The 15861-nt window shown below is 40.5% G+C and overlaps 1 protein-coding gene across 3 annotated transcripts; it reads right to left on the bottom strand.

Moving 5' to 3' along the window:
- Window positions 1-3848: 3848 nt before the first annotated feature.
- kras (v-Ki-ras2 Kirsten rat sarcoma viral oncogene homolog) lies at window positions 3849-13983 on the bottom strand. Of its 3 annotated transcripts, none has more exons than XM_068312491.1 (6): window positions 13718-13983; window positions 10869-10986; window positions 10026-10204; window positions 9702-9861; window positions 8099-8223; window positions 3849-6192 (listed from the first exon to the last, which is right to left on the bottom strand). In XM_068312491.1, the coding sequence occupies exons 2-5, from the start codon at window positions 10977-10979 to the stop codon at window positions 8104-8106; spliced, it is 570 nt and encodes a 189-aa protein (XP_068168592.1). In that variant the 5' UTR covers window positions 10980-10986; window positions 13718-13983; the 3' UTR covers window positions 3849-6192; window positions 8099-8103. The 3 variants fall into 3 exon arrangements, with proteins under 3 accessions (XP_068168592.1, XP_068168591.1, XP_068168593.1); XM_068312490.1 differs by having other exon boundaries at window positions 13731-13982; XM_068312492.1 differs by lacking the exon at window positions 8099-8223 and having other exon boundaries at window positions 13731-13977.
- Window positions 13984-15861: the final 1878 nt, after the last annotated feature.

The following is a 15861-nucleotide window of genomic DNA, read 5'->3' as shown; positions in this document are numbered from 1 at the left end:
CTTTTTATCTTTTCAATGCCAATGTTACAATGAGCATACGTTAAATTTACAGATGAATTATAAACTTGAGTCACAAACTCCTGCGTTTGCTGTTTTGATGTCATGTCAGTTTTTTTTGGAAATGGGGTTGTGCTGACCTTCCTCTTTTTTTTCCCAAAAGGTGATTCAAGAGCTTTTAGCTATTGTGTCACCTTTGAGTCATACCTTTGAGTTCCTCACCAAGATATCTGCTGTGGCTTTGAAATTTGACTTCACCATTTACAAGAACCAGTCGGTTGGGAGGGGGGGGTTTATTAAAAGTGGAGAACTCAAAAAGCACTGATGGACCAACAGACACATCAATCGTTTTTGGAATTTCAAAATACAAAACTCCCATGACTCACTTAACACTTCTGTGACACATTAAATAAATAAAAAAGTAATGCAATATTTTTGGAACCACTTTAAAGTTTTTCATGACATTGTGTCTTACTGGGAGGACTGTGCCATGTAATGTATGTAAGGTACAATTTGCAGGTGTTTTGTTTTTGTTTTTTTCAGCAGCGTGTGCAGTGGGAATGATTTAATGATTTCTCTCACAGCTTAGTGTATCCATCATGATATGCCCCCCCTGACACATTGGTCAGCAGCAGCAGGTGGCATGATGTGGCTGAAGTGTAAGTGGCTTTCAGAATGCAGGATAGCCTGTCAGACTGAGGCCCTTAGGGGGAACAGCTTCACACTATGTCTGCTCACTGAATGGCCTTTACACACTCACCCTCCGTGTGTGTGTGTGTGTGTGTGTGTGTGTGTGTGTGTGTGTGTGTGTGTGTGTGTGTGTGTGTGTGTGTGTGTGTGTGTGTGTGTGCGTGCGTGCGCGCGCTCTCATACTAAATGGGTCTAGCTTTGACACGGTAGCTCATCTCTCTTGGTTTGTGTGTGCGTGTTAAAGCGGGGGGGGGGAGATGGTGTTAGACGGGGTTGGGGGGTAGGGGGTGTAAATCTCCGTCCAGCAGCACGTTGGGATGGGTGTTTGGGGACTGGCTGGAGAGCTGGCTCACAGGAGCTCAGATTGATGAAGTGATGGTGATGGATGGAGGTAATAAAGGCCTGGATGTTCTGTCTGTTGCCAGTGATGAAGTTGGTATGAATCACCCATCTGGGGCTGCTGAACCTGAAGCTGCTCAATCCCCGGGCCTTCTGCCCCCGCCACCCCACCGCCACCTTCCCTTTGTCTCTCCGCCTGTTGACTTACCATCATTATGTGGAGATTGCTGTCTGAGAAGAACAAAGTATAAACATCCCACAAGGACGCCATGTTGTATCAATCTATGCTGATGCATACATTGAGAGATAACACGGAGCTGGTTTATTTTCCTCCACTCTTAGCTGCGTTGGGTTTTAAAGTGCCGCACTGTGTTCATTAATTTTGTGTCCAAACATCACTTGTTGAGTGATTGTAATGAATGCGAGACAGGAATCCAATCAGCCACTCCTTGTGAATAGGCTCCTTAGAATAAAGATTGGTATCTGAAATTGCAGTGTTTGTGTCAACATAATGAGTTAATGACCTCAGATGATAATTGGTAGTTGGATGCAGGAGCGTCGTGTTCGCGGCATACAAGGTTCATGGGCGAAGGACCTCCTGTGATGAAAGAAGCAGAGTGAGAGCTTTCCAAGTGGTGTGACGCTATAGGCAACACAACTCATCAACCGCGCCTTGAATATTCATGTGGCTCAGTTTCCTCCAGGGGATGGAAAAACATGTCTGTACCAAAGCGTCTAATATGTGTTCCGGTTTTAAGACACCTGAACTTCCTGGCCTCTCATTAGCAGACTATGGTCTTTGCTGCCCTGCACTCAGTCGCCTGCCAGGGAAGGAAGCTTCATTAAAATAAAATAGAAGCTCTCTCTCTCGCTCTCTCTCTGCACAGTAACAAGGCAGAGATTACCGCACGATCGGTTGATTGTGAATTCACCCCATGTGAGCATTCACAAGGGGTCAGGACTAGTGATTGTGATTGAGCTTGTTCCATAAAGTGTGCATGGAGGCAAATGGGGCAGATAGATTTTCCAGCCTGGGATGTGTTCCTTGTAAGTGGAACCAGTCTGATGGTTGTTGTTAGCAATTTAGAAGCATTTGCTGAGTCTTTTCATCTCCTGCGCGCCTCACTGTCAGGAACATGGAGTACCACGAACTGGTTTTTCTGGGGTATCTTTGCAGTGTTTTTACCCGACCTGCAGGTTTCTCAGCGCTGTCCCCAGATTACATTTCGGGGGGGGGGTTCTTGACTGACAAGCCATGGCCTCGGCGGTCCCTGTGGTGGGGAGGGGAGGGGGATTTGTGATGGATGCACTGACTCGTACTTCTCTTAAAAATTTTCTCCAGGCTGATTTCCGATTGTCAGGCTGAGAGAAAGCTCCGTCTGCATAATTCATTAGATCTCCTTTCTTTTTCATTCTGCTGCTGTGTGGCAAGCACCGTTTGCCCCTTTGTTTAAAGAGGACAGGGTAATGGAGCTTGTCACAAAATCTGAACATACTTGATTGTTCACAGCAACAGTTTGCAAACAACTTAACTTCCTTTGAAATTGGCTAATTAGCTCCTCTGGTGTATTATAAAAGGAAATAGAGGACAAAACAGCTAATAAAATTAATTTATAATTGGCTTACAGGCACAAAGACGGATTCAATAATTATCACGAAGCAGTGTCAGCATAAAGATGAGACTGCATTCCCAGACAGGACACAGCTATACAGATTGCCTCTACACCTAACACTGTTTTGCAGCCAATTACCTTGGCGTCGCCTGCAGACGACACGGGCACAGGCCCGTCCGTTTGAGGCTTGTATTCTGTCTTTGCTGGTGATCTAGCAGACATTTAAGTCTTGAAAACTGAGGAAATATCTGATCTTTGAAGAAACATGACGTCTGCCTTCATAGAATATGACTAAACAAGCACCAGCGAACAACCCAATCCAGTGTGTTGAACTGAGCGTACTGCTTGTCACTGCGTCGGTGAACATGAGCTGCTAACCATTTTCTTTTTATCACCATGCAGATTTACTCTTCCTGAATGACGAGCCGCTGTACTCGCTGTAGATCGGGACGAGGTGGGTCAGTGAGTTGATGTCTTGTTCATCTTAGGTAGCTGATGGTCACCCCACTCTCATGTAATGCTGTAGAAGTGGTTCATGCCTAGAAAACAGCCTGGACCTAGCTTTGTGTGACACCAGACATCCTGATATCCATTCATCGGATAGTGCATGGGTCAAATACCTTGAATGGGTCTGTGGAGAAGGTGTTTCCTCACTTACCTGATGCTTCTGACACCTAGAAGGCTGTCAGTGTGGTGGTGTGGAGAAGCAAACATCAAGAGCAGTGCGGCCTCCTGAGCTGGCTCCATATGGAGATCGATCATTCACTACTTGTGTCTTTGGCTGTGCATATGCAGCCCTCAACTCATCTCACTCGTCTAGCAGTGTCATCTCAGTCTCTCCATGCTTGGTAGCATTTATTTCTGCTGACAAGACCAAGAGTCTATTTTTCTCTACTCCGGAAAAATGAACACATTTAGTCTTGGTTAATTTTAAACATGCGCAGCTTGTTATAGCTAAATCTGGGCTCACTGTCTGGTAGCTGAGGAATAGTGAATTCATAAACTTCAAAAAAAAAAAACCTGTCAAAGTGAGTCAACAGTGTCACCTGCTGGGGAACGCTGAAGTGATGAAAAAATAAATCACGGTTGTGATTTGCATCTGTGTAATATCTGGATTCTCCAGCAGTGACAGATTAGATGTGAAAAAAATATTTACAACCAAACAAGTTTAATCAAAGAAGCAGGAATAAATACAAGACGGACAAAAAGTTCTTTACTTTGTTCTTTATTACACATTAAATAGGAGTGGTGAGATTCATGGCAAAAAAATAGACTCATTTGAGATCGGATCACCACTCGACACCGCCCACAACAGGTGTGCTGTAAAGTGGTCATTCATTCACTTCCCTAGACCTGGATCCACTCACACTCTAGTCACATACACAGAGCAGAGTATAACTCCATTACAGTAACATTCATTAAGACACACCAATGAAATGAAGCACAATTTACAAAATATGCACCTTTCAGTATCACAACTATACAAGGTTGTTAAAATATGATCCAGGTATAAATGATACATTTCAGAAATCAGCTGTTGGCACGCAATAAAAGGAAGAGGAACATTTCAGCAAAAACTACTGTTGAAACAGTGTTGTTAAAAGAGGGTTCCTTAATTTCAAACTGCATTAACAGTCAATATCTGCTTCAAGAAAATTAGAGGCAATGATGAACTGCATCAAAATTCTCTAATGCTGAAAGCAAAGTGTATCATGTCTGGATTTTTGTGTCAATAAAATGGCTCCTCTAAAAGAGCATGTTGTGTATTTCTGGAGCAAACACAGAACAAAGTAAATGTTCCCTCAGCTCTTTCTACTGTTTAAATGTAGCACCTAATGCAAACATAAAAGGCGAATAAAAATCCCAAGGAGAACAGCTCGTAAATACGATGGTGAAAGGTGAAATATGGGCTGACCTGGGGAAGGAACTAGGTCGATTTTAATAGAAATTCAAACAATTTAAAAAAAAATTCTGGCAAATTATTGCCCCATTTACAAACATTAGTTCCAGTTACATCACCACACTAAACCACCTTACCAAGATAGAATGACCAATTATTTTGCTGGACTATTGTTAAAAAAGGCAACACGCCAAACATTTTTAATACTTTATATGAAAACTTAATTTGAATGTTTTTGCCAAAGGAAGAATCTGAAAATCCATTTGGACAACATTTTTAACAACCTCTGTGACACACCAAGAAATAGTTCAGAAAGCTGCTTAAAAGATGCATTCTGCTTTCTAGACAGTCACGAGCGAATGAGTCAACAGCTTATGAAAATGTGCACAGCATGAAAAAGTCTATGGGCAGCAACTGGAGTATCACAAATCCTGAAATTGAATAGAAATTACTACAGTTGAGCTATTTAAATATAAATGCCTCAATCAGGAGGGATGTTGACAGATGAGGTCTGATTGCTTTCTGACAAAAGGTGAAGAAATGATTATTATCAGGATGCATGACAACCACCCTGCAGTAAATAAAAACAGGAAATATGTGACATGTGACAGTAAGGTCAAACGAGCCATTGGATGTATGACTAGAAAGACAAAACCTAGCTGCTAGTCCATTTCGTTATTAGAAAACAGGTAATAAAGTGGATCTCAGAAGGCGGCATTAATCACGCAAGGGGGGGGGGGGGTTTCTTCCTTGCAAAACCAGATGTTTATTACTTTTTATAAACTTGAAAATTGTGTGTGATGTCCGCTCAGGTTCCTTGTTGGTGGCAGTTTGTTAATACCCATGTCATCAAGGACACAATGCATGCATGCAAAAAAAAAAAAAAAAACCTCATGTAGGCAAGAAATCACTCCCCACAGTACAAAACAATGACAAATTGTAAATTAATAGCTAATTAGGGTGTTAACACATTCAGAGAAGAGTAGGAGTGTGCATGCATACTTATATCAGTGACATAACTGAGTCATACCCAGAGGTCGTTAGCTGGGAAACTACACAGTGGCCGGGACATTTGGATCTCATCTGGCTGAAGGTTGATCCTTTCTTCATACATGTACTGACCAAGATTCAGGACGAAAACTCGTTCTTTGGCATCCCATACTTCAAAGTGTCAATACAGAGGGGAGGGGGAACAACTTTAAATTGTTACTGAATAATTTGTCAAGCACGAGTTGTGATGTGATTAGCTCACAGCTCTGCGGTTAACAAAAACTACCCACAAAAATGTTCTCCTTCTATCATATCAAATTTAAACAGGCTGTTGGACCAACAGAAGTGTGGAAACTGGCACTAAACTGGAAATTAAATCGTAATCGAATCCCAAAGTAGCAAATAACAGAAAGGCAGAAACTTCAGGTCAGGTTTAGTATTCACTATGAAGGGTATTGAGAAAAGGCTAATAATTTAGTGTAATGTACAAAATGTATTACTTTAACTGTTCAACATAGTTCTTTTTAGTTTGTCTGGGATGGTTATTCACATCAGTGTGCACTTTGTCTTGGACTTCTTTTTCTTCTTTTTGCCCTCCTTGCTCATCTTCTCCTTATGCTTCCGGATTTCTCTCACTAATGTGTAAAAGGCATCATCAACGCCCTGAAAAACAAAGAAATAAAAAGAACGTACCGTATTAGTTACAGGTGTCCTTTTCATACTAGCCTACCAACATATTCTTTTCAAAAAATTCTTTTCAAACTGACGTGCAGCCGTGAGTTGTACCACTGCTAAAGAAACAAAATCTACGACACTTAACATTTTTATAATTTCACTTCAGACTAGAAATGGAACTTAACACACAATCTGGGTCAATCAGTTTCAAACAATTTTCTGTGTGCGTCCCCCTTCATCAGGAAGAAACAGATTTCATCAGTTTGGTTCAGGCGCTGCTGAATTGAAGATGGGTCGACCTTTCCACTGAGAAACAATAGCTGCAGTTACAGGAGCAAATTTCATTTTCACCCTCAAAGTACATAATCCAAATTTAAAATTCCTGAATCAAATCATCTCATTTACATTTGAAAAAATCTTGTCTAACACAAAAGCAAACTGTTCAGCAGTTGGACCTGCATCAAGCACTCGGCACCAGTACAGGTTTACTTTCCTGGGTTTTTATAGAAACGGCCCTTCAACAGAGTTACTGAACAGAAGGTGAGCCTTCTGTTTGTGTCCCACAACTAAATTAACGTTTCAGTGATGGTTCTCTCTTCAAGAGCAACAATAGAGTACAAACAGAAACCATCCTAAAAATTAAGATAATGTAAAAACAGAGCTCAGAGTTTTACTGTAAACTACTTTCGACTCAATTTCCTTCGATCATTTTAACAGGAAGCCTTTAAATAAGGCTTGTGTGTTCTTGCCAAGTTCTAATTTGGATTATTACTGAGTTAAACAAGCTCCATGAAAATGCATCTATTGTCTGTTAATGGTGCAATGAGGGGAAGGCGTCTCGCGCAATTAATGTGATAATGACACGGTAGGACCTGCACAGGAAGGACCTGGGAGGGGGGGGGTCGCTTCAGGTTGCAACAAAGACAGCTGGAAAGAAAAGAATGAAGACTGAAAAGGATTTATGACAAGAAAATCTCATCCACAAACAGACATATTTTTGTCAGTGACATATCTGCCAGCCTCCTCAAATACATCTGCTCAGGAATCATTAGAGTACACGATTCAGTCCCAGATTCTCCATAATCTCACTTAATCACACACATTGGCTCACCAACCCATATCCAGTTTTTATGATTATTTCAGCATAGGACACTTTCACACTGGTATCTGGGAACAGTCCCCTTGGAGATTTGATAATAAGCGCTTGTTCTGAACAGTGCAGTGCAGAACAAGAACCCTCTGCGAGGTTGAAATGAATTAGGTGACCTGATTGGCTCAAAGCAAGTTGTAGAATGAAGACAGTTCTCTTCTCACACACACTTAGTTGTGCCCTTTACTTAAAAAGAAAAAAATGGGATGCATGAGAGGAGATTATTATTAAAAAGATATCTTATTTCCTTTGGGAAGGAAATGCTTTTTTGTTTTATTTACATTTTCATTCCATTTAGATGGCTACCTGCTGGTACAGGTGTCTCACATTTTCTTGCACACATGTAAATACAGTCATGTCCTTAAAATAAAGACATATGTTGGCACCCTATTGAGGCCAGAATGGAAGCCTCTGCAAAAGAACTGAAGTAGGGAAGTGCGAAAGCACAGCAAGAGGTTTAAGTTGCATTCAAACAAACCCAGTGTGAAAATGGCCTCAGATGATAATCATTCATCATACAGACAGTAAGAGGGGAAGAAATCATCAGCCATGTCAGCCTCGAGTTATACTTTCACCACAACTCCAGTAGAAACCAGCCAGTCAGCTTGGAGAGCCCGCGAAACACCAGCTCTGATTGCATATCCTTTTCCACTGCCCCCTCCCACAATCCCAACTAACCACACGCACATCGATAAACACACAGACACACACACACCTGGTGGGCGCACGGCTGCATACACTTACCCCTTTCACATCATAACACACTTTTTAAGCTTGACACAGCGAGGAGTCTTTTCTTCCTTGCTGAGCTTATTGAGCCGGTACAGCCTGATCTCCCGTACCAGAGTGTAAAAGGCATCTTCCACTCTCTGCAGTATAAGACACAACTTCCCTCAATGCTGAGGAATACAGGAGGATATACTGTATGTGTGCATGTATGACAGCTTACAGAAACAAACGGTACGATGCAGGTCAATGGTTTTGATCTTGGTCTATCTGGATTGTCTGACAAACCTCATCGCCTACATGAATGGATACTCCTACCAAAGTCTGCTGTGTTAACCCACCACTTGCCTCCGGTGGGCTAAAAAACTAATGAAGCCGAGCTGTGGATAGACTGAGTGGTGACAGGTTTTTGATGGAAGACAAATATATTGAAACATGCTAAAGAAAACATCAATATCTTCCAAATAGAAACTTTTTCAAAAAACCGGCTAGGCTACCATTTCTGTCGGGGTTTTTTAAAGTTCTGATGGGGGCGGTGTCTATTTGATTAATAAGATACTGAACACACGTGTGGACAGGAAAGGCTTTTATCGTTGGATTTGGTCATGAGTTCGGATAGTTTTCATCATTGCAATCCATTTTAAAAGGAATCTTTTCAGTTTACATTATGAGGATGAAGTGACATTTAAATCATAACCTGACATTGTGAAATACAGTGCAGTAGATGCACATCAGACATGCATTAAGAGCATATTTGATGTGCACTTTACTCCATGTGAGAACTTTCCTCAGTTGAGATTAAGATCAGGGAAACAATGGGGGGGGGGGTCATGTTGCTGCTGACAGTGACGTATTGGAACACTCAGGTGAAAACAGCTGAAAGAAATCATGTTAATTCTCGCTGCAACAGAAAAAAAAAAGGGTGGGATTCACACCAGGACAGAGAGACCCAGAAAGGATGTATTTACAGGTCACTGCATCCACTGGTTAGCCACCTGTTGCCATGCTCACAACGCAGACGCACACACACACACACCCTCTGAAGGCCAATCTCTCAACACCCAGTCATAATAACCAGGAAGCAGAATCATTAACCACCTGATTCATCACCACCTATCCGTCCTTTCATGCACACTCCTTGACACACTTTCACCGATTTATTCTGCATGATCCTTTATTGACGGCCATAATCACAGTATAATGTCACATCTTCGACAAAGCAGCATGCAATAATTTGAGTACCACCCATAAATGTAAAAAGGAAACAAAGGAAATAATGTATAGTACATTTTCAAGCATCATGTAAACAAGAGCCACTGAATGTGACAAATCAACATCACACCACAGATAAAGAGACCAGGATCTAAGGATTGGAGACATTGCAGGAGCAGTTCGCAACATCTCTACCGGCTGAATCTGCCTCGAATAAAGAGAATGACTCCCAAGAGACATATACTCAAGAACTGCTGTGTCCACCAAGCCAATAGCCCTTGACACCACATGCAACTTATCACCATTCAACATGCTCCACAGACTTGCAGGGGAATACTTCATTTTGGAGGCGGACTGAGAATGTAACTCGGAGTGTGGAGGGCGTGGCAGTCGTCAGCTGAACTCTCACCTGTCTGGTTTTGGCTGACGTCTCAATAAAGGGAATACCGTAGCTGCGTGCCAAGTCCTGAGCCTGCTTGGTGTCCACTGTCCGGGACGGGAGGTCACACTTGTTCCCCACCAGCACCATGGGGACGTCTTCAGAGTCCTTCACCCGCTTAATCTGTTCTCTGAATGTTAAACACGAAGATTTTGCAATTTTTATGCTGTTATAGTTCAAGTTTTTCAAAATAACCCCTTGATTTTAATAAAAACTAATCCATGTAGCCACTGGAACCACTTTTTGTCATCACACTGGGCCCAGTTACTGCAGACTTTGTGTCTGTCAGCTCACCTATAGTGGTGAATGTCCTCAAAGGACTTGGTGTTGTTAATGGCAAAGACACAGAGGAAGCCCTCCCCTGTCCTCATGTACTGATCTCTCATAGCACTGTACTCCTCTTGACCTGCAGTGTCCAGAATGTCCAGCAGACACGTCTCTCCGTCGATCACAACCTGCTTCCTGTAGGAGTCCTGGTGGAGGAAGAGGTCAGAACCTTTAAATTAAAGCTTATTAATAAATAAAGGAGGACATGATTGACAAGTTATTGAGGTCTTTTTTTTAATCATTAGATGCAATAAGGGTTAAGCATTTACATTTACATTATTATATCACACTAATGAAAAATGCTTTACTCGTGGTTTGTAAATATCCATTTTCAACAGTGAACTACTGTGAAAAAGAACTAGCTTGTTAATTTTAATTACAACTGTTTACATCTCATATTTTAACACAATTTTTAAAAAAGTCAGTCCAGCAATCCTGGATGTTTGTCGCCCCCGTTTTCAATGTGTCAAAGCACTCCAGCTTTCCATCACACTAATGGCCACACTCGAGTTGATGCGAAGGAAAGAATTACCATCTGATCCACTCAGCCGCTATCATTTTAGATCTAGTATTCAAATTATCTTTAGTGGAGTGCTAACCCTGAACAGCTCATCAATAATTTATGAAAGACTGGGACTGTGTTCATTCAGGATAGGCTGACCCCCTGAGAAAGCAGACATAAAAGTTATCCTGAAACCTGTTTGGTGTCTTTTTAAGACTTAAACCAGAAGAACCTGCTGCAGCTCTTTTTAGCAGTTTCTCCTCGTTCTGCTCCCATAACAGAATACAAACGTGCATACAGCTTTTTACCTCAATTGTGGGATCATATTCATCCACAAAGTGATTCTGGATGAGTTGAATAGTAAGCGCGCTCTTGCCAACGCCACCAGCTCCGACCACAACCAGTTTGTATTCTGTCATGTTTCACCTGCAGGACAGAAAAGCAGATTTGATAAACCCCTATTTGCAAAAAAAAAAAAAAAAAAAAAAAAGCACTTTTCAGCACTAAAAACTTAAAGTTACCATCCTATAAAAGCAGTGACCTTCCAGGCCAAACTATACTTTTTAAAAACCAAATGTGATCAGATCTTTAGTCCTTTGAAATAATCATTTACATTCGGAAGCCTCTGTGGGGCACTGTTCTGGTCCTTCACACTCAGAGCTCCGTCTCTCTGGCCACCAACTGGAAAACAAGCCTGGAACCGTTGGAATGAAAGCTGCGCTGTGATGTAATGACAGACTGGACTCTTTAGATTCTCATTTATGATATTTCATTCTTTCTCATAAAAATGTGATGCTGCTATATAGGCTTCTGTTCTGACCTAAGGTTACAATGTGTTTGTGATTAGAAAGGCTTCATCACAATGGTTGAACTTTGAACCTAAGATAACACTGTTGAAATAATAATAGGTAACCAATCAATGTTGCCGTTGTTAAGTTCATGAAGATGACTGCCACACTAGTTAGTTAGGCTTGGAATAATAAATTATGTTAACATGAGCATAGTGCCTTTAAAAGCAGGGGGAAGAAAAAGGTTGGTTTTTTTTGCTCAACAGCTCCAGATCCAAACCGATATGCAGGTGAGGAACAAACAAATTCCATATCCTGATGTCATGGTGGGATTTCTCTCTAAGACGAGGAATTTCAGAAGCAGCAATAAATCAAGCATATTGTTAGTGATGCACTAAACATGTACTTTGAAAATGTACTTGAGTAGTTTTTGAAGTTGTGGGACAGTATCATACTTGTATATGTGTGTGTATATTGCATTAAAAAGATGTGTTTTTCATTCAATGTTTATAAATACTATTTTCCAAGCAACCAGGGTCAACCAAATATCTTTGGTAATTTGCTGTAACTTCTTTGAATGAAGTGCAATAAAAAATATTTAGTCATCATCTGCTTGATAAAAAAATTTAGTCATCATCTTGTATTCAATTTATTTTGAAAGTTTTACATGGGAATAAATCATCTAAAGTTTGTTGGGTCCACACAGCCCATCAGCTTTTTCAACCAGGCCTAAAAAAAAGATTTCAGGGGAATAACTACAAATGGAATAAGCACATTCACATGCTTGAGATTATGCGTAGATGAGACAGTGTGGGCACTGAATAACCGTTACTGAATTGAGAAAAAGTTGTAACTCCTTATCAACCCTGAAAATAAATGTTGGAGGAATCCTTAATTTAAAGTTTTCTGTGACAAAATAGCAGGTTATAATGAATAAGATATACAGGTAATGAAAAGTCACATTCAATGTTGTTTTCTGAACAGCAGCCAAAGAAGCGAAACCAAGCGCTGCCAGAAATCAATTTTCTTACATTAAGGCTCCAGAATTAACAAAAAAAAGAGGAAGCTCTCTGCTGTCAGTCTGCTTTGGAGGAGCAGCCATTAATAGAGGCAGATGGAATAATTCAGGAATAACAGTAGACCTACATGCTGCTCGCAGCTCTGCAAAGCCTGCAGTCAGGGAGGAGTTCTACAGCACACTAGTGCCTTTACCAGACAAACAAAAAACCAGAATGTGGTTTGATAGGTATCTGGCCAACAAAAGTATATTATTATTACAAGTATATTATACTTGTTTGTGCTTGACAATTTTTTTTAAAAGATGTGAAGCTGTCCTTTCCTTAAGGGAAGATCTGGCTGTGTACCAAAGTAGACTTAACAATGCCAGACTTGTAAGTTATCAACCACGTAAGGAAAAATTTACCACGTTTACTCCTACCAGGAAAAAGGTATGAACGACTCAGGGCATGAAGACAACACATTTAGCAAGGATGTAAAAATAAAAAATAAATTAAAAAAAGACAGTTCAGGTTAGTTGTGCAAGAATAAAAACTATTGACTCAAATTGTAGTTAAACATTTCAATGAAAATATTCAAGATATGACACTAGCAGAAATTAACATTGGAGTTCAAATTGTGTGTTTGGAGTTAAGCAACTCAGCTGCGTTTATTTAAATTAAAATAATCAGTAAGGAATGCTGTGTTTGACAAACCCGGGAGAAGCATGAGCGCGGAAGGAGAAACTTGCGGCCGCTTAGCAGCGATATGGAGCTCAGGCTAGTTTATTATCTACAGCTGTGAGACCCAATCAATGTTTAATCAAAGCTCTCTGCCAGTAACAGCTTTTGCGATGTGTTCATGCAGGCGATAACCCACAGCAGGCTTTAAAGTCGAAAGGAATTTGATTTAAATCCACTGCTATGTGCCCGCAGGGTTGCCAGATTGGTAGCCTCGGAGCGCTGTGTTTAAATAACCAGCCCACTGGGCTGCTAGCTTAGCTTAGCTTTTGAAGCTCGCTCACAACCTCAAATGTACGCTAACAAGCTCACACGTGTCAACTTAGTGGTTTACAACATTAATTAATCGACAGAATATTGTCTGCGCGTTCAACCCGTTCATGCTCGATATCATTCATTCAAAATGGGAAAGGGTGCACATTTTCAAGCCGCCATTGACAAGCTAGCACGGAGGTCTGCATTGCAGGGCCAGGCGTTTGCTTCACAATTGGGCGTAGTTTGCACTCACAACCGACATTAATATTTCCTCTACAGTATTGTTTAGTTGTTGCATATCACACATAATGGACTATCTCTTAATGTGAAAAAACAATTGTATGAAGCTACAACGCGACACACATGTATGAAGCTTACCCAATTGTTTTACCTTTAAGCCAGGGGAGTTCCGCGTCAGAAGTAGCGACCGAACAAGTCAAACTGTTAATCCTCTCGTTTCACACGATTTCTGCATTTCCTATTTCACACCGCGACGACCGCATTTAAGTTTGGTCCTGCCTAATTTCCCATAAGCGATGCAAAGTGGGCAAATTAAGCGATTGAACTTTCCATCTGAATCCCCCGTCCGGCCTAGCTCGCTCAGGTTGGCCTCCTTTAGTGGATATGGGCGGATACCAGGGCGGCTTTACCCACAAAGCATCGCTGGGGCTCCCGCCGGTCAGGGGCGCAGCGCTCACAGCGGTGTCGCAATACGGCCGTAGATACCATATGTCCTCCGCAAACACATTATTAGTGCTTTAATTTATAACTCTGCATTTATTTGAACTCCGACTGACACAATTACTAACAAATATCCATAAAATTAAAAGATCAAATCAACACTGATGTGTAAAAGAAACTTTATATATTTTCATTATATCTCATTATGGCCCAGACATAGTGATTTATATGTATGCAATATAATCAGAAACATTATTAGAACTATATAGGTCACATGGTTTTCTGTCGGTACAGCGACCTCCTGCCTGTGAACGCAGTAGAGTCAATAAAGCATAGGGGGCGACTCCAGTATATATAGGCTCTAAATATAACCGGCTGTTTCAGGAACGACGTCATTCGCAGGCAAGGAAATGATTTGGCAACTCCCTGTCAGTTTTCCACGGTGTTCGTTAGAGCGCCTGTTGCGCACTTTTTGCGCAGAACACATGCATGATTATAACTAAAATAAATCCGATATTTAAAATACACTCTACAAAACATGATAAATTTAATCCACATTGTTCTCACACGGGGGATACTTACCTTTTTTATTCCATCATAAGGAAAGCCCTGATCTAAATCGGCGTCGTGATCGATATTGATGGAGATGATCAGTCCAAATTGTTAAGCAGCGTTATTGAGGTACAACACGTACAGTATATGAAAACAGTGATCATTGACCATACTTTTTTTTAGTTTTACACAACAGACACGCTAGAACTAGAAGTCACTGCTGACATTTTGTCAGGTAGTTCATCAAAACTGTGAAGCATCTGTTGTGTTGGGGATTCACGAAATACTGTAAAGGATTTGTCAACAATACTCAATGACCACCTATTGTGTGGATTGATTAATGCTGTACAGTTTTTCTGACAGGATTTTTAAAAATTGCATTCTTGTATCGTAAATTAATTTTACACACCTCTTAGATAAGTACACTCAGTCTCCTTGGATTACGGACAAAACAAAGATTAGGAAAACATATGGCCTTTATAATGAATTGCAAAATATCAAACCATATTAACCAGGCTGAAACGGAAGCTTCAAATAAAATTAATTACTTATATATGTTTATGTACGTATATGACTGTATATTTTAAAAGCATTCATATGTTCTCTAGAAATTCTTCAAAGTCAGAAAAGAAACACTCGTGTATAGTGGTCATAAATCAATATGGTGCATATAAATACTTGTGTAGACATACGGTTTCAACCAAAACACAAATTTACTGTAGTTTTAATCATTGAAAAATGCGAATGTAGTGTAGCCACGGACTTGATTTCCCCAGTGTTCTATTTCCCCTGTAGGATTGTTCACCTATAAATTCAGTTCACACTTCAATTCAAGCAGTAAATAAGTTAATTAAGTACTGTACAACATTTCTGCCTTAGAACAACAAGATCTGTCTTAAATGATTTTTAAAAATTCTGAATGCCGGGATATGTAATTGCATTGTTTTCATTGCCTCGTTTAACATAGGCTAGAGGGAAATAACTAATGCAACAGTACAACTTTTATTAAAGCACAAAAGACATTTTTATAGGCATCTGTTCATTCGCAGTCTGCTTTTGAATTAGGCGTGATGTCTTCATGGAACTGCGTCCTGTTTTGCTGAAAACCCTACTATTAAAGTTATAAGATGTACTTACTCATTAAAAATACTGCAGTGAAACAAAGATGGAATACTATACTTTTGAAAATAAAACTTCAAATATTCAGATGGTACTCATATAAGTAATGACTTTTCTGGTATAAAACGGTGTTTAAACAAAAGTAAATAATCTTGAGAAGATATCACTCA

Source organism: Antennarius striatus, chromosome 4 (assembly GCF_040054535.1).
Source record: "Antennarius striatus isolate MH-2024 chromosome 4, ASM4005453v1, whole genome shotgun sequence".
In the NCBI taxonomy this organism is placed as follows: Eukaryota; Metazoa; Chordata; class Actinopteri; order Lophiiformes; family Antennariidae; genus Antennarius; species Antennarius striatus.
The sequence above is the reverse complement of the archived record's forward strand: the minus strand, read 5'-3'. Positions and strand labels throughout refer to the sequence as shown.